Below are 19,379 nucleotides of genomic sequence, written 5' to 3' on the forward strand. Positions count from 1 at the left end.
CCAGGTGTTTTTTTTCTGCATCTCTCTCTCCTACCTCATAGGTTTCTTATCATGCATTTTAGTTCTGCATGTATTTTAAACTTCACAGCTAATATATTGGCCATTTTGTACCGCTGATCTTTATATTCACCCCCAAATTTACTTTTTCTTTAATCTCCATTTTTACATTTTTTATCTGCTTGAGGAGTTCAGTTTAGTATGTCCCTTAGTATAGGCCTCCTAATCCCCTCAAATTTTATTGTGTTAAAATTCCTTTACTTTACCTTCATTTTTTTTTTAAGTTTATTTATTTATTTTGAGTGAGTGAGAGAGAGCATGTGCAAGCAGATGAGGGGCAGAGAGAGAAGGAGAGACAATCTGAAGCAGGCTCTGTGCGATCAGCACAGAGCCCAATGCACGGCTCGAACTCACAAACCATGAGATCATGACCTGAGCCGAGGTCAAGAGTCCAATGCCTAACTGACTGAGCCACCCAGGTGCCCCACTTTACCTTCATCTTTGAAGCCTACTTGCTAGTATAGAATTTTAGGTTGCAGGTTTTTGGGTTTTTTTTTAACACTTTAAAGAAATCATGCAGTTGTCTTCTGACTTCCATCATTTCTGTTTCCAGCAGCAGTCTTATTTACATCCCATTAGTGGGATTATTACTTTTTTTCCCCTCTGACTCAGCTTTAGATTTCCTTTTTCTCTTTGATTTGAGTGTTTTATCACATTATACTTAAATATGGGTTTGTTGGAATTCACCCTGCTTAGAGTTTACTGGTAGATACTACTTAACAATTGTGGAAAATTCTTGGTCAGAATTTTTTAGAATATAGTTTCTTCACTATTCCCTCCTCTTTTTCTAGACTATAAATTTATATATATAAATGTAAGTGTATCTACATGTTTCTTATGTTTTTCCCCATATTCTTTTTAAATTTTTTCCATTATGCCCCAGTTTGAATATTGATATAGCTCTTTCTTCCGTTTCACTAATCATGTCTTTCTTTGTATCCAGTATGCTGTTAAACACATCTATATATCTAGTTCTTAATTTCAGATGCTTTATTTTTCAGCACCAGAATGCCTGTTGGTTTTCTTAACGCATTCCAGTTCTCTGTAGAGAGTTTCCATTTTTTAAAAATGTTTTTAATGCTTATTTATTTTTGAGAGAGGGAGTGTGAGACAGAGCATGAGAAGGGGAGGGGCAGAGGGAGAGGGAGACACAGAATCCAAAACAGGCTCTAGGCTCTGAGCTGTCAGCACAGAGCCCTACATGGGGCTAGAACTCAGGAACCATGAGATTGTGACCTGAACTGAAATAGGACACTTAACCAACTGAGCCACCCAGGTGCCCCAGGAAGTTTCCATCTTAACCCATCTTTCCCTTTATTTTCTTGAGCATATTAATCATAGTTATTTAAAGTTTTTGTGTGCTAACTCCAGTCTGGATCATCTGTGGGTCAGCTTCTGTTTTCTGTCTTTTCTCTTGGTTGTTGGTTATATAGTCTTGCCTCTTTTATGTCTAGTAACTCTTTATTATATGCTGGATATTGTGTGTGGAGTGCTAGAGGCTCCAGCTGATTTTATCTCCTATTAGAGAGTTTCCTCTTTACTCTCTTAGGCAGATAGGGTTGAAAACTGATTTTAATCCATCAGAAATTGAGCTAGGTCAACACTGGGTTTTAGTTTTGGTAGGCTGTATTTTTGATTTGCCCCATTCCTCGGATGTGGCCTTCCAGGAGTTTTGAACTGAGAATCTGACAAATATTTATCTCCTCAGCCTGAAAGACTGTGGGAGATTCAGTTTTGCCCTTCCGAGGTTTTCAGCCTAGTCCTTTAGCCTTCGGCCCCATGCAGCTTCAAAATTTAGCAGATACCTTGCGGGGGAGACTGGCCGTGTGAGGCCCCTCAAGTCTTCAGTTTTGTTACTCCGGCCCCATGTGAATGCCAGAATCTCTGCTAGCTTCTCTGTGCCCCCAGTCGGGGCCTTCTTCCAGGGGCCATGCCTGGATTCTCAACCTCTAGCTGCACCCAGACTTGGTAAGTGACCCCAGGTGAAAAGTGGCTATAGGTGGAAAGTGACCATTCCCTCTAGGGCTTTATTTTGCCTGTTTTGTTTCAGGCCTCTTCCTCTGGTGGGTCATTGTTTCCTAGTACCACAAGACTGGGGAGATTTCACTACCTCTTCAGTCTCTCAGTTTTGCGGGGAAAAATTAGCCATGTGTTTGAGGCTCTTCAAATCTCCAGTATGATGGCTGTAGCCCCATCAACCACTAAAAGTTTACTGCTACTTTTTCTCCCAGTGGTGACCTTTTGCGGGCTAAACCCTGATCCTCAGCATACACCCTGAATCAACAAATGTCCCCAGAGACTAAAAGAGCTTTCAGTCCATCAGCTTATCACTGAATGATTCTCCTTCTCTGGAATTTTAGTCCATCTGCTATACATTGTCTCTGTACTGTTCTGATGCTTTTAAAAATAAGGTTTTTGTAATTCATTTGACTTTTTCAAGTTGCTGATGCCAGAAGCATTCACCTGCTACCTCCTACCCAGAAGAAGAAATTACAGTTATAAATTAATTGAGTGATACATATTCTACTTAGAAAATACCTAAATAAAATCACTTTTTTGTCTTTAGTTCTCATTATTTTCTTTTTGTGTTCGTGGTTCTTGTTAGGGAAAAAAAAAAAAAGATTCCTCACCCTATTTTAATGCATTCGTAAACATAATATTTTATCTTAGAGTGTAATCTGCGATTGTCTGGCTTTTTCTTTATTTTCCTTTGAAGTTACTTTGTTACAAAGACAAATAGTCATGGATTGTAAAGATTAGGTTGCTATATTGTTGCTATATCGTTATGGGAACGATTAATTATAATGTAGATTTTCTTTCATGTATGTAGTTTCAGATGATAAAGAAGACACAGGTGGTGATGGTGTTCATGAAGTTACAAGCCGAGATAGTCCTGTCTATCCCAAATGTTTGCTTGATGATGATCTTGTCCTGGGAGTTTACATTCACCGAACTGATCGACTTAAATCTGATTTTATGATTTCTCACCCAATGGTAAAAATTCATGTGATTGATGAGCATACTGGTCAATATGTCAAGAAAGATGATAGGTAATGTTTTTAATTGCACAGCCAACCCTTGAATTTGAAACTGTCTGCAGTAGAAGTCCTATTTTCTATCATTAGAGATAAAGATTTGCATTAGAGAAGAGTTTACTAGTTGTCGGTGTTCATCAACCATTGATACTGATCAGTATGTTTTATAGAAGAAATGGAGAACATATGTTAATTCAGTGATTATTTTTAAAAATTTTTTGTAACATTTATTTTTGGGAGACAGAGCGTGAGCCGGGGAGGGGCAGAGAGAGAGAGAGAGAGACACACACACAGAATCCGAAGTGGGCTCCAGGCTCTGGGGTGCCAGCACAGAGCCCAGTGTGGGGCTCGCAATCACAAACTGCAAGATCATGACCTGAGTCAAAGTCAGATGCCCAACTGACTGAGCCAGCCAGGTGCCCCCAGGGATTGATTTTAAGTCGAGGGGAGTTGAGAGAGCTTCTCCCAAACTTCATGACTAATTTATGGCATGTAACTTGCAGTGTAAATCATTGCATGTTGCACTATAAGTGCTTTAATTGTCTAACTTCATGTTTTTCTTTTGAAGTTAGTATGTTACCTGGGCCTCGTATGAGGGAAATGAATCTTGAATTTAATCTTTTTTCTAATATTACTTCTATAGCTCATACCTGCTTGAAGCTTACAAATGAAAAGCACAGTAAAATAAATGATTATACTAGAATTCAAAAAAAGTCATTTGGTTTGAAAAATGACAGGGATGAGAAACATGAAGATTATCAAAAAAGTCACTTATTCACTTGTCTTAGGGCATACAAAAAAATATGACATACCTCAAAAGGTTTGCAATCCTGTTGTACTCATTTTCTTATTTAAATGTAGTGTACTGTTTTATCATAGACTCATTTAAGATTCTAAAGGAGTTACTTTATTGTAGCTCTGTATGCTGAACTCTTGCTTTATATTTCTGTAATAAAATGATTCACTGAAACCAATCAATAGCATATAAATACAAGATGATAGTAGGATACTACCACTTCTAAGTCTCATATAATTTGTAATTTTCTCAGTGAACAACCAAAATAATTTTTCATCATATATCACGACTATTTGTTATTTCTTTATCTCAAGCACTATATTTTTTTCTCATCTTCTCAAAATAATCTTAATCATATTATTGGACATATCTGTTTTTGAACAGTGAACGGCCTGTTTCATCTTACTGTGAAAAAGAGAATGTGGATTACATTCTTCCCATTATGACCCAGCCATTTGATTTCAAACAGTTAAAATCAAGACTTCCAGAATGGGAAGAACAAATTATATTTAATGAAAACTTCCCCTATTTGCTTCGAGATTCTGATGAGAGCCCTAAAGTCATTTTGTTTTTTGAGGTATGATTGAATAGAGTGATTTAAACTATGTTTGGTTATTAATATTTTAATTGCATAAATATAAGCTGTTGTTTTTAGTAGTTTAATAATGCAACAAAGTAGTGTGAGGATTGAATCCCCAGGATTTAGTGTTTGTAATATGCTATGGAGATAACAAGTGAGAAATTCAAGTAATAGCAAGTGTCCTGAGCATTTACTAGTGCAAGTAATTAGCCATTTGATTCACTCTATTATTTAATTCTTACAGCAACACCATGACTGTAAACTGAGGTGATGAATGTAATCTGTATCTATGTAGTCCTCTTTCTTAATCCGTTTTATAAAATGTAAACTTATTTAACCATATCGGACTCTCTAAGAGTTTATATACTATCAAGGGCAATAAAGAGGAATAGAGATCGCTTAGCTAAGACAGTGTAATATATAACCAAGAGGAAGTAGAGCTTCTTCGATGTGGAGGGTTAGTGCAGAGTCAGAGCAGTCAGGGAAAGTTTTATGGAATAGATGGCCTTTGAGTTGACTTGTTATTCTGATTTTTTTCCAGCAAAGGAAATCAAGGTTCAGAGTGTAAAGGAAATATTTCCCCAAAGCTACTCCAATTTTAGGTGTAGGTAATTTGTTTTTGAAGGTGATTTAAACCTGAAATACACATTTCTCTTCTTCATGTCATCTCTCCATAAGCCCAGGGAAGTGGAGAAACCTCTCTTCCCATTTAAGCAAGATGCAGAATTTTTAGCAGTGGAACAGCAAGATGTGACGAGCACCAATGACTGATTTTGTGGAATTACATGTTTTTCTGATCTTTAACTTTCATATGATCTATATATGTTTATTATATAAACACTATTTACATTCTGTGATTATGTTGTGTGATGTACACAAAGTTGTGATTTTTTTGAAAAGTGATGTAACTTATACGTCAAGGAACTTTATCTTTGTCATAGAAATTTGTCATTTGTTATAATGCTCATTCACATTTATTTTAGTAAGCTTAGTAGATTTAAGAAAGATTGTTGGATTATGACATTTTTTGTTGCTTCTTAAGTTTTAACATAATGTTATCGTCAAACAAACTACTTTTTGACTTCAGCTTTTTAAGGGTTTATTGAGGACAATTTGGTATCTATTAGAAGTCTTTAAAATCATTTTTTTAAGCAATCTGTAAAGACTTGTTATCTCAGCTGAGCTCTTGAAAAGTACCAGGTAGTTCTACGTGATCGTCTCTGACAAGTACCTAGAGCACAGATAGTGTCTGTGGCAGCTTGGGTCCACATCCATGAGTCTGAACATCCAGACAGAATGGAGATATGAAAGAAATCCTCTTGAGAGCCTAATGACAACACATATCCAAAGAGAAAAATCCCCAACTTCAGGAAAGTGATCCAAGGAAGGACCCAGAGATCAGATCTCAGGTTTTTTAAACAATCTTTTGAAGTCGCTCTCAGACATTAATCAATCAATCAATCAATCAAAGCCTAAGAATTCTGTGCTTGGTGTATTTGTGCCTAGACTATATTTAAGATACTTAATATTTGGTCTTGGATGTGAAATAATTCTTAATAAATGATTTATTAATAAAAGATAAAAGTGGTCAAAAAAATGGACCCTCACTGACAGAATGAGTTAACTTAAAGGTGAATGAAATGAGATAAGAAATGCTTCTCTTCCATGTGAAGAAAACATCTGTGAAGTATACTAATTATTCTTTTAATTTCAATAATATTTTACTAGAAAATATTAAATTTCATGTAGGCTAGTGTTCTCTGAAGTAATTTTTTGTACGTATTTACAGATTCTTGATTTCTTAAGCATGGATGAAATTAAGAATAACTCTGAAATTCAAAGTCAAGAATGTGGCTTTCGGAAAATTGCCTGGGCATTTCTCAAGGTATGTTTTTCACCCATTTTAAATGCTTTAAAAATCATCTTCAAATCTGATTGGCTACATTTCCCCAAGTCACTTTGCTTTCATATAGGGAGTTGTGATATGAGGCAAGATTGCAGTGGAGAAGAATTGTTAATTCAAGCTTAGAGCATACTCATTCAGATTCTTAAATATTCATTGAGCATGTAGTATGTGCCAGATACACTATTTGGTTCTGAGTATGTAGTATTGAAAAAGATACTGTCTGTGTGCCAGCAACTTTTCTAGTCAGTGAAAAAGAAGATAAACTCCTTGACCTTGTAGATTTCATTTTCTAACAAGAAAAGGAAATATAAAACAATTGATTATACAATTTATCATTCCTTGCAATTTTTGTAAATACTGTGTGGAGGTCACAGAAAGGTTTCCTAAAGAAGAGAGGTTGAACCTGAGTATTAGCTAGATGGTGGCAGTGGGAGAGAGAGTTGTAGGTAGGTAGAAGGTACCATATATGCAGTGACCCTGATGTTGGGAGGAGCAGGATGTACTCAGATAACCAAAAGGCCGCTGATTTTGGAGGACAGAGACTGAGGGTGGAAATGGTGTCTGAAGATTGCTGACGTAGACCGAGTCTTGATTATGCAAGGTCTTTGAAGCCATTATAGGAACAGAAAGCCATTACGGAATTAATTCTAAAGAGCAATGGGAAGCCATTATAGGATTTTAAACAAAGGGGTAAAATAATTTGATTTATGTTTTCGAAAGATTACTTTGCTTGGTGGAGGATGATTTGAGAGGGTACAGATATATGTACTGGAAGATTAAGGTTAAAAATTGTTAACAGTAATCTAGGTAGGAAATGATGGTGTCTTTTGAGTGTTTCAACAGACATAAAAGACATGGATAGGTTGGTTTTTACAAAAGGAGAATTTTATAATTTTATATTTTATATAATTTATATATATTATATATAAATTCATGTAAATTTATTATATATAAATCATAATTTATATAATTTATAATTATAAGGTTAAAAATTCTTTTATTCCTGGTATCCTCTATTTCTGACTTCGAATATAAATGAGTTACAAAACATCTTGAAATGAACCTATTTTGTACACTTTATAAAACTTTTCCATTTTTGCATCCATCCATTCAATAAAGCTTTAAGTGTCTGTGAAATGCCAGGCACTCTGCTGAATACAGAGCATTCATAGATAAATTAGACATTGTCCTTACCCTCCAGTTCAGTCTCTGTATAAACATATTACTTGGGCACCTGGGTGTCTCAGTTGGTTAAGTGTCCAACTTCAGCTCAGGTCATGTCACGGATTGTGGGTTTGAGCCCCACGTCAGGCTCCGTGCTGACAGCTCAGAGCTGGAGCCTGCTTCAGATTCTGTGTCTCCCTGTCTCTCTGTCCCTCCCCTGCTTGTGCTCTGTCTCTCTGTCTCTCAGCAATAAATAAATGTTAAAAAAATTTTTTTAAACCATATTACTTATGTGATTATGTGCTATAGAGTGGATGGTGTGAAAACCCAGGTAAGGCACTTAATCCTCATTGGGGGTTATAGAGAGTCTTTAGAAGAGGTATAGTCTGACTGCCTGCTATAAGGCAGCCAGATTGGCTGTGGGAGGAAGTTATTCTAAAGTGGACTTAGGAATCAGTTGGTCCAATGCACCTTCTAAAATCATCCTTTTGTAACGTGTTAAAACCTTTTTATATCCCTCCCCCCAAACTGATTTAGAGTGAAAAATAATGCAAAAGCCAAAACAAATAAAAAAAGGTTACTTTCACATAGTAAATACTGTCATTGTGTGGTCTTACTAGAAAGTACTTAAGTTCCTTTTATGCTAATTTTTGTGCAGAACTACAGTATTTACTACGAACTGCACTTGGGAAACAATAATGTCTCATAGCCTTTCCCTTTAAGTGTCACATAGGTTTTTATTTATCCATTTTACGCCATTGGCAGAAATGGCAAATCAGGAATTCTCTCCTCTCCACCCCCTATAAAGGGTAAAGTATTCTATGTATTTCCTGTATTATAACACTTATGTATTCCCTTCATTAGATTGTAAGTTTTTCAAAATCACCAGGAACTTCTTTTTGGCAAATTTGTTGAATATGTTTTAGTCCTTATTTCACCATATCTCTTTGCATTTGACATACTACTCTCTTGAAAATCTCTCTTGCATAATTACCACTAGCTCCCAGCCTATTAGTGGTACACAGAAAGTGTATGGTGAATGTCTGTTGAGAAAATGAACAAATGTATGGAAACAGTGACTAGGAAAAATCCATCTTTGAAAGTAGCATGGATTAAGTTAAAATTTAAATGTGTTAATACCTATACCATTGGTTCCAGGAATGTCCTAGGATATTGTAAAGTTATACAGGGGTTCAAATAAACCCAAAGGACCCTTATCCAGATACAAATTCTCAGTTAAAGGTACTTTCAATTCATTTAGCACATATATATTACCATTCTTTTAAATTTAATGAAGCTTTATTTATCCAAGTTCTACTAATAGCAGGATGTTGGCTGGATTGTAGTTATTTACTCATGCTAATCATCATACTAGTGTAAACTAGATTGCCTGGTGGGTATTAAAACAACCTATAGGAAAGTTTGATTTAGAATCTGGGGAATAATATCTCCTTAAAATATTATTCCCTTATGATAAGCTTAAGACAGGAGTAGGATTTATGAAGGGAGTCTTGAGAGCTTACTGTTTAATTACTGAACAACTCTATCACTCTATTGAAACTGTTGTTTACCCCTATATATCATAACATCAACTCTCAGCTTACGACCTCCATTGACTTTACATTCTTCCCTAGAAGGCTAGGGATGAGATGGGCCATATTTTTGTCAGCTCTGTTTCTTTATTGATGCTTCATTCTTGAACAGACTACAATCTGGATTTTGTTTCAGCTAGCAAACATCTCCAAATGAATCAGTGACTTCTATTTGCCACATTATTGAGTGAACACTTTAGGTTTTTTTAATCACACCTATGTGTGTTTGATCCATCACTCTCTGGAACCTCTGTTTTCTTGGTTTCCTTCATTTTCCTTGTACTCATCCTTCAGTTTCCGGCATGGTCTTCCACTTACCTCTTTAATGTCACTCCTACTCATAGTTTCAGCTTTGATCTGCCTTTCTTAGACCCACTTTTCTTGCTTCTGCCTCACATTTCAGACATTTCAACTTGGATGACCCATAAATACCTAGACTCCTACAGTCTGAACATTCTACCTATATTCTTTACCCCTTCTGTATCTGCTACTTCAGTTGATAGTGTTGCCATCAGCCCAGTCTCCCACGTTTACAGCCTTGGAGCCGCACTGTTCATTTTGGTAGCCACAAATCACGAGTGGCTATTAGAATTCAAATTAATTAATTAAAATTAAATATAATTAAAAATTGACTTCCACAGTTGTGCTAGCCACACTTCAAGTGCTCGATAGCCATAGATGACTAGTGTATGTTGTATTGAGGACCACAAATGTAGAATAGTCCTATCATCACAGAAAGTTCTGTTGGACAGCACTACCTTTGAGTTTTTCTTGAATCTTCCCTTTTTCTCCTTTCCAAGTTGCAGCAGTCAGGAACAGCTACTCAGTATATTCCCTGCACCCAGTCCCTGTTCTCTTAGTTTGTCACCTTCATGTTCTGTCTGAACTGCTGCAAAAGTTCCAAACTGTTTCTACTCCTAATTTGTAGAGGACATAACGGCTAACAAAGACATTTTCTGGGGCGCCTGAGTGGCTCAATTGGTTCAGCGTCTGACTCTTGATTTTGGCTCAGGTCATGATCTCAGGGTTCATGAGATTGAGCCCTGTGTTGGGCTCTGCGCTGACAGTGTGGAGCCTGCATGGGATTCTCTCCCCTGCTCAGGTTCTCTATCTCTGTCTCTCTCTCTCTCTCTCTCAAAATAAACAAACTTAAAAAAAAAAAAGAAAACAGACATCTTCAACTTAGAGTCATGGTCTGGTAAAAGAGGACCTATTTTGAGTTGGTAAGATTTTTATTTTTCTCATAAGCATCTCCATTTACTTAAGTATAAGTTGTTTTAATAAGTTTTTTTTATTGAATAAACTTTTTTAAGAAGGTAGATTAAAATATTTTTTAATGTAATGAATGCCTTTATGTTAATTACTCTTTGAAAATGATTTTGACTTTTTGAAAATTAAAACATTAAAATGTTCCCATTAAAAAACTGATACAAACAAATGGAAAATTTGTTTCTCTGTTTAAATAATACACATTTTAATTTTATCATTGTTATTACAGACAAAGGTGTTTTGATCACCTCCTTTGTGCAAAGTAACATCTGGCACAGTAATGTAAGTGCTTTACCAACAGCCTGAATTTGTACGTGCCAGACGGCTATCAAGAAAATATGTAAAAAGTTGTTTGGGTTACCTTTTGCTGAGATGATCTGGAATTGTGTTTAACCAATTCAGTATTCTTTGCTTTATATCTCTAAGGAATTTCATCATGCCATATTAATCTTTTTTTTTCTTCAATGAGTTTTTGACTTGTACTATTGCTTTACTGGATATATTTATTTTCAGTGAAAGTAATATTTTATATGAATTTTTATTTTAAGCTTCTTGGAGCCAATGGAAATGTAAACATCAATTCAAAACTTCGTTTGCAGCTGTATTACCCACCTACTAAGCCTCGATACCAATTAAATGTTGTTGAGGTTTTTGAATGGTGGTCAAAACACCCAAGAAATTGGTACCCATCAACATTGTACGTAACTGTAAGAGGACTGAAAGTTCCAGAATGTGTAAGTTAATAGCACATATAAATATATGTTCTCCATTGTTGAAATTAAATGATAACATTTTCCATTTGTAGAAAGATAAGGTCTCTAAAATTATTTTAATTGATTTCTGGATTATAAAAGTACTTTCAACAGCTATGTATTAAGCCTATGCTAGCTTATATTTTAAAAGATACTTAAATGGCGGTGCCTGGGTGGCTCAGTCAGTTGAGCATGCAACTCTTGATTTTGGCTGAAGTCATGATCTCAGGGTCATAGGATCAAACCCCACATTGGGCTCTGTGTTGGGTATGGAGCCTGCTTAAGATCCTCTCTCTTCCTCTAGACCTCTCCCTCTTCCCCCTCCCCAGTTTGTGTGCCCTCTCTTGCTCTCTCTCAAAAAAAAAAAAAAAAAAAGACACTTAAACGAATTTTTAGTACTAAATAAAAGTTTCAGTGTTAGGAGAATTTTTAAAAATAATATTCATTTTTAAAAATTAAACATAAAAAATGATATGAAGTAGGAGTTGACCAATATTTTCTGTAAAGGACCAAATAGTTAATATTTTAGACTTTGTAGGTCATATAGTTTTTGTTGGAACTGCTTTTTCTTTGTAGCGTAAAAGTAGGTACATAACACATATGTAGGCAATGCTAACAGATGGGTATGGATGTGTTCTAGTAAAACTTTATTGACAAAAACAGCAAGCTAGATTTGGTCCAGGCATTTGCAGTACCATGATTTATAGGCACACTTTTCATGATATTATTCAAATAATCAGTAAATGTTTCTGCTGCTGTTTTCCATAGATTAAAACTATGAATGACTTTAGCAAAGAATTGGTTCTAAAACAAAATTTTTGTTTTTGTCTTATTTGCAATGAGACATTTCAGAACAGTTGGATATTTTGTAATTGATATTGTAAGTTGTGACCACCGGGTTGGTTTGCATTGATTTGAATGGAGTTAAGTCTCTTCTTAAGAAAAGCACAATTTAAAAACTTTAGGTCTTTAGGGTATCAGTTTTGTCATATTAAGGGGAGAGATACCACTGTATATCAGAGCTGTGAAATAACATCTGGTAGGTGTTGGTGAAGATGCAAAAACAAAGGGATAGAATTATTAAAACCATTTCATGCAACCATCGGAATTGTTTTTTTCCTCCCAACTTCTAGGCTTTTTGGTTTTATAGAAGAACTACAATTTCAAGCTCCTTTCATCTTATTTAGAATAATGTACATAAAAGTAGAATGTTTTTCTGAATTACATTTTAAAAACATTTCCATAGTGTTTGTTTCAGTATTTAAAAAACCCTGTGTGCTAGAAAAGAGAAAAAGATTAAATCAATACTTAACATTTTCTCAACTTCTATACATATTTAGATAAAGCCATCTTACCATTCTGTGGTGGCTCTTCAGGAGGAAAAAGGTAAACCAGTGCACTGTGAACGACACCACGAGGCCAGTTCATTAGATGCAGAACCTGGACTAGAAGATTCCAAGGAAGTGGTGAAGTGGAAACGACTACCTGGGCAGGTGAAGTGTTGGATTATTCTTGATTCATTTAGAGGTGTCCTTACTTTAAAAGCTCCAACAGTTCTGAGGGTAACTAGCTTGCTACTTAAAGCTCTCAGATTATCCCTGGTTTTTTTACCACAATCTTGTCTTTTCATTAATTCACTTGGCAACTAATAATAGAGAGTGCATATCATGTGCTTTATGAAAGCACTATCTTGGGGCGCCTGGGTGGCTTGGTTAAGCATCCAGCTTCAGCTCAGGTCATGATATCACTGTGAGTTCCAGCCCCAGGTCCGGCTCCCTGCTGTTAGCACAGAGCCCACTTCAGATCTTCTGTTCCCCTTTCTCTCTGTCCTTCCCCCTGCTCCCGCTCATGCTCTCTCTCTCAAAAATAAATAAAAGCATTTAAAAAAAATAAAAATAAAAGCACTATCTTAGGTTCTTTGTTAGGGACCTGGGTTTTTTCTATCAGTTGGCTGGAGCTGTGATAAAGAAATACCACAGACTGGGGGGGCTTAAACAGCATAAGCTTACCTCCTCATAGTTCTGGAGGCTAAAGTCCCAGGGTTAAGGGTTGGTTTACTCTGAGGCCTTTCTCCTTGGCTGGCAAATGGCTGCCATCTTGCTGCCTTTTCATGGTCTTTTCTCTGTGTGTGTTCATCCATGGTGTCTTTTCTTCTTGTGAGGACAGTAGTCTTAGTAGTTTAGGACCCCACCCTAAGAAAAACAAACAAAACCTTATTTTAATGTAATCAATTCTTTAGAGATTTTTATCTCCAAATATTATTATTAGAGTATAAATATTCTGAGTTACTAGAGTTAGGGTTTCAACTATGAATTTTGGGAGACACAGTTCAACCCATAACAGCAATAAAACAACAGATTTCTGATGTTTATAAGAAGTAAATCTCATAATGGGTTTTCTTAGTAAAATGGATTTTATTAAAAAATGGATTTTTTAATGGGTTCATGAGATTTATTTTTTTTAATTCCCAGCTTCTTCCTGAATCATATTTTGATGGAGATATATATACATGTATATTTTTCTACCACAAGTTGAGTAGTATTTAAGCTTTTATTAATGTTTTCCTTTCTGGTTAGCATATTTTACAGTAGCAAGAAACATTGTTGATACAGTTTTGCAGATCTCTTATTTCCACAAAGAGTGGAGTGGTTCATTTTGTACATCTGAAACATTGCCAGGTGCAGTTTATCCAAAATCTTAATTTATCCAAATATTCAGTATATACATAAGATTAATTACCTTCATAGACTTTTTTACTTTCTGTATTTTGCATCACATTTGACTTTCTTTTTGAGTCCCATTTCACAGATACATCTTAAAGTCATTTTAAAATACTTTGAATATTGAACGAGTGGGTGGTCAGTCAGTTGAGTATATGTCTCTTGATTTTGGCTCAGGTCATGATCCCAGAGTCATGGGGTTGAGCCCCATACCAGGCTCCACGCTGAATGTAGAGCCTGCTTAAGATGATTCTCTCTCTCTCTCTCTCTCTCTCTCTCTCTCTCTCTCTCCCCCCCCCCCGCCCCCTCCCTGGTTCACACTCTCTCTGTAAAATAAAAAAAATAATAAAATACTTTGAACGTAATAATAATGATAGAGTAACATTAGACTGTGCCCTTGGAGACCTTCAACATTCGTTGGGGAAGCAGGAGACAGTTGCCGTGTTGTTTGCTGTCAGGTGTACTGCAGACAAGTCTTGAGGAAAGGCAGTTCTGATGATAATTGCAGAGTGCGATTTGGGAACTGCTGGAAGTCCTGAGACCCTTTCAGGGCGTCTACAAAGTCACCTAATTTTCATAATAGAATTGTAATGATTCTGATTACTTCATAATGATTTAGTTTATCTTCTTCACTTTTGTTCTCCTTTAAGTATACACTGGAGTTTTCCAGAGACTAAGTGATACATGATAGCACAAGAGAGTGACAGCAGAAGCAATTATGAACATTTGGCTGTCTTTTATTAAGCAAGATATTAAAGAGTTTTTCAAAAGTGTGGAACAATTCATTTTATGTAGTTATTTTTCATAAAAGACTAACATCTTTATGTTGACATTTAATAGGTTAGCTATTTGTTATTTTTTTCAGCGAATTAAGAAATGTTCTTTAAATTTCTCAATTGTAATTTCTAATATGATAAATATGGTTATATCCACATAGAAGTTTTTTGGGGTCTTCAAAATTCTTTTAAGACTCTGAAGCCATCCTGAAACTAAAACAATTTGAGAATTGCAGATATGAAGAAGGTGAGCTGGAGTGGTGGAAGAAGGGTTCATTCCACAGGTTGGGGGAGCTTGAAATAGACTTTAAAGGCAGCCAAGTTAGGGGTGGGTGAAGAGGGACAGGGAAGGGTGTTTCAATATGGGGGCAAAGTTGTAAATAAATGGGAATGGACCTCTTGTATTCAGGCACTCAGAAATTTGGCAGGCTGGATTGGGCACCTGGGTTGCTCAGTAGGTTAAGCATGTGACTCTTGATTTCTGCTCAGGTCATAATCTTGCAGTTCGTGGGTTTGAGCCCCACATCGGGCTCTGTGCTGACCAGAGCCTGCTTGGGCATCTCTCTCTCCCTGTCTCTCTGCCCTTCCCCTGTGCTCTCTCTTCCTCTCTTTCTCAAAATAAGTAAATAAACATTTTTTTTAAAAATGGCTGGCTGGAAACCACAGTTTGCATAAGAGATAAAGTGGTATGATTGATTGGGCCCACGATGTAGAGTATCACTAATGGTAGCCCAATACTTGACTGTGTGGGATGTGAGAAGTAATGGAAAGTTTTTGGGTAGGAGAAAAGTATAGTAGTACTTCATAACCATATTTTAGAACAAATTAATTCTGGCATAGCATGTTGGAGATCTTGAGGTAGGATACATCAGAATGAGAGAGACCCACTACAAGGCAGTTGTAGTCATTAATGTGTGAGGGGAAAAGGGTCTAACCTTGGGATAATGGTAACAAAAAGGAAAAATATGGGATGAATACAAGAGAAAGAACAAAAACGAGCATAATTTAATGACTGACAGGGAAGAAGGGAGAAGAGTCAAAGATGTGGAAGAGCTTTATTATCAATTGTTCCTTGAGCGCCTCTCTAGTACAGTGCCAAACCCTGGTCATACGAAGAAAATTGTAGTAGCTTCAGTGATTTTACTTTGGTGGTGTGGCAGAGTTTTCCTCAGCCACATCTACTGCCGGCAGCAAGTGCTTATAAAACCTCCTGATTTTTCCTTCAATTTTTATCCTCTTTTTATCACCCCTCCTTTTCTAAAATGTGTGGATGGAGAATGGAGGGCAAAGATGGGTAGCATGGTGTCCGCTACCTTGTTGACACCTAAGAAATGTCTGTTGAACATTCCACTTTCCTAGTAGCTGCTTGTAATGCTGCCTGCTAATAATGCTGCTGAATCTTGGTGCTACTTGTGACGCACCTGGTACCTGTCCAGAAGGCAGACTCTTGAGCTAATAGTCTTTGACTAGGCCCAGCAAGTTGCACTTGACCCTCTGAATAATCCTTATTAACTGTATGTAGAAATAATGGTTACTTACAGGGTGCTGTGATGAACATATTAAAAGACATTTGTGAGGTAGTACCACATTCGTAGCATATAGTAAGGGTCCAATATATGTTTAATTGAATTTGCAGAATAACAAGAATTAAGGCTCACGAAAGTTTGGAAGAAGTAGAATTAGGACAAATAAAAGTAGTATTTTCTACAGTAGATATTATACGTGGAAAGTTTTGGGTTCGTCTGGTAATTCATAAAAATTAACGGAGAAATTTTAATAAAATTAATGAAGAAGAAACCAAAAAGAGGTGATTGATTACTTTAAAGGACCTTTCGGAAGGCAGCCACAAATGATGATGATTTTAAGAGAGAAAAAGAGAGAAAATGAGCATTCATACATTCTGGGCTTAAGCTAGACCCTATAGGGCATTTATGGTCTCAGAATTAGTTGTGGTTCAGCAAATATCACTTATTAGGTGTCATGGAATAAAGATCTGATATGACATTTTTTTGTGTGTGGCTATATCTTTTGTGCAGTAGTGACAACTTTAGAGTACCAGATAATGGCATTATTGCTTCGTAGTTTAGGTGAATTAAGTGCTAGTACTCAATTTATTGAGTATAAATTGACTTTATTTTATGGAGAACTGATTCCCTCTTTAGGAAGTAAAATAATTTACTATAGTTTTCCATCATTCTGTTTACTTGCTTTTCTCTTTCTCTGCATCACAGTAGAGGGACTTAAAAAAAAATACATAAAGCTCTACCACTTAGTAATTGAATCAACAACTAGCCTTCATATTTTAATGTTTCTTATTTTTCTTAATATATGTTTTCTTAGGCTTGCCGTATTCCAAACAAGCACCTCTTCTCACTAAATGCAGGAGAACGAGGATGTTTTTGTCTTGCTTTCTCTCACAACGGAAGAATATTAGCAGCAGCCTGTGCTAGCAGGGATGGATATCCGATTATTTGTGAGTAATAATTCTGCCTGTTTAATCTGATCGAAGTCTATGTGGAGGACATTGTTTAGTTTTTAAAATTCATTGAAATCTTAACTTGAGTAATCCTCCAGTTTTTTAACAATAATTTTACAGCTTTCTATAAAATTTATGTTCAGGAGTAGAGAGAATGACCAAATGAAGGATGGTAAGTTTACTTTTAAAACATGCAGGAGGATTTTTGTAAGCATTTTCTATTTTAAAATAGAAATTTAGAAATGTGCAGGCATTAATAAATCTCATGAGGAATTCTAGTCCATTATGGTCAGTTGGTAACAGTGATAATTTAAATTATGAAAGCCTTTGAATTTCATATGCATTAGAAGGGTTACATCTGGCTCAGGAGTATCTAGAGAATGACTTCTCGTTATGGTAGAGAAATCAGCAGTGGCCCAAAACCCACTCTCAAATTGCTTCTAAAAAAAATATAGAAAACCTTGTTGGGGTGCCTGAATAGCTCAGTCAGTTAAGCCTCCAACACTTGATTTTTGCTTAGGTCACGATCTTATGGTTCATGAGTTCGAGCCCTATGTTGGGCTCTGCGCGGACAGTGAAGAGCCTGCCTGGGATTCCCTCTTCCTTTTTTCTGGAGGTGCATGCTTGTGTTCATGCACTGTCTCTATCCCTCAAAAATAAACATTTAAAAAATATAGAGAAAACCATATTAAAATTTTCTGTAACAGTAGAGATCTTTTTTAAGTGAGCATCTCTTCTAGACTTAAAGGCATTAAGTACTTTCCCTTACTTTTTTTTTTCCTTTTTAAATATTTATTTATTTATTTATTTTTGAGAGAGACAGAGCGAGTGAGGGAGGGGCAGAGAGGGAGAGAGAGAATTCCAAGCAGGCTCCACATATCAGCAGAGACCCAGGTGGGGCTTGAACCCATGGACCACGAGATCATGACCTGAGCCAAAATCAAGAGTTGATGCTTAACCAACTGAGCCACCAGGTGCCCCTACTTTGCCTTATTTCTTGCATAATTATGACAGCTTCCTCAGCAGGAAGTAACCCACTCCCTATGGGCATCTGCCCAAAGCACTAGGTAGTGTTGAACTTCCCTCAGTCTCACACAGTTTATTTCTTAGCAGATTTATTCTTTCAGCAGGGACTTCTAATTGGCTTGATTAACATTTTTTAAATAAATATTAAATGTTAAATAAATCAAATCAATATTTTTTTCATGAAATGTTAGTTTAAAAAAAAACAGATTTTTTTTGTGTAGTTTTATCATAGCCATGCTATTTTAAAAATTCATCAAAACCTATTCATGAAGGAGAAAAGATTCTTAAGAAACATACTCCAGAGTGTTAATAGTGATTTATTTCTTTCGGGCAGTGAAGGAATTATTTTCATTCTGATTTATGTTTTCAACATTTCAGTGACAAATGTTACTTTATGCTTAAAAACAACTTGTGCAAAATGCTATATAAATTTAGACGTACTTATTGCTTAAGTCTCAAAAAACAGAAGAAGAATTTGGTCTTTGGTTTTTGATTGTTTGCTTATGATGTGTCTGCTTGAAATTTATTTAGCTTGTTAGATGTGTGGATTAATGTCTTCACAAAATTGGGAAGTTTTCAGTCTTTCTTTCTTCACATTGTTCTGTCTGCTCCTTTCTATTTTTTCTCTTCTGAGACTCGTCATCTCTTTGTTGGTACACTTGGTGGTGTCCCACAGGTCCCTGCAGCTTCTTTTATCTTCATTCTTTTTCTCTCTTTTCCTCAGACAGCATAATCTCAAATTACCTATCTTCATGTTTGTTGGTTTTTCTGCCAGTTCAGATTTGTTATTGAGCCCCTCTAGTGAATTGTTTATTTCCATTATTTTATTTTTCAACTCTAGAATTTTGGGGTTTTTTTATATATAATTTCTGTCCCTTTGTTGGTATTTTTTTGGTGAGAATTATTCCTAATTTTTAGGGATAGTTTTCTTTATATCTTTGAGTATATTTGTAAAAGTGGGCTTAAAGTCTTTGTCTAGAAATACCAACATCTTGGCTTCCTCTTAGACAGTTTCTGTGGACTGCCTCATTTCTTTGTATGGCCATAGCAGACTGCTTGGTTTTTCATGTCTCCCTAATTTTGTGTTGAGAAGTAGATATTATTACAGTGTGGCTGTTCAGGAAATCAGATTCCTTTCCTTCCCCCTCCTCTCTACCCACCCACCCAGGATTTGTTGTTGTCTCTGAAGTCTCTGCTCACTTAACTTGGTTGTCAGCCACGGTTAGAGAT

General features: G+C 36.1%; 1 protein-coding gene across 8 annotated transcripts in view; it reads left to right on the forward strand.

The window, feature by feature from the left end:
* The window catches only part of AHI1 (Abelson helper integration site 1), a 203,081-nt gene that overhangs the window by 21,937 nt on the left and 161,765 nt on the right, over nucleotides 1-19,379 (forward strand). For all 8 annotated transcript variants that reach the window (XR_008298323.1, XR_003419329.2, XM_027056817.2 and 5 more), the window contains 6 exons: nucleotides 2,888-3,107; nucleotides 4,273-4,465; nucleotides 6,258-6,353; nucleotides 10,948-11,133; nucleotides 12,492-12,644; nucleotides 16,988-17,120. Coding sequence is in view for 6 of the 8 variants with exons in the window: in XM_027056817.2 (XP_026912618.2) it covers nucleotides 2,888-3,107; nucleotides 4,273-4,465; nucleotides 6,258-6,353; nucleotides 10,948-11,133; nucleotides 12,492-12,644; nucleotides 16,988-17,120 (981 nt within the window). In the remaining 2 variants the exon portion in view is untranslated. The remainder of the gene's footprint in view (nucleotides 1-2,887; nucleotides 3,108-4,272; nucleotides 4,466-6,257; nucleotides 6,354-10,947; nucleotides 11,134-12,491; nucleotides 12,645-16,987; nucleotides 17,121-19,379) is intronic.

Source organism: Acinonyx jubatus, chromosome B2, assembly GCF_027475565.1.
Source record: "Acinonyx jubatus isolate Ajub_Pintada_27869175 chromosome B2, VMU_Ajub_asm_v1.0, whole genome shotgun sequence".
Lineage (NCBI taxonomy): Eukaryota > Metazoa > Chordata > Mammalia > Carnivora > Felidae > Acinonyx > Acinonyx jubatus.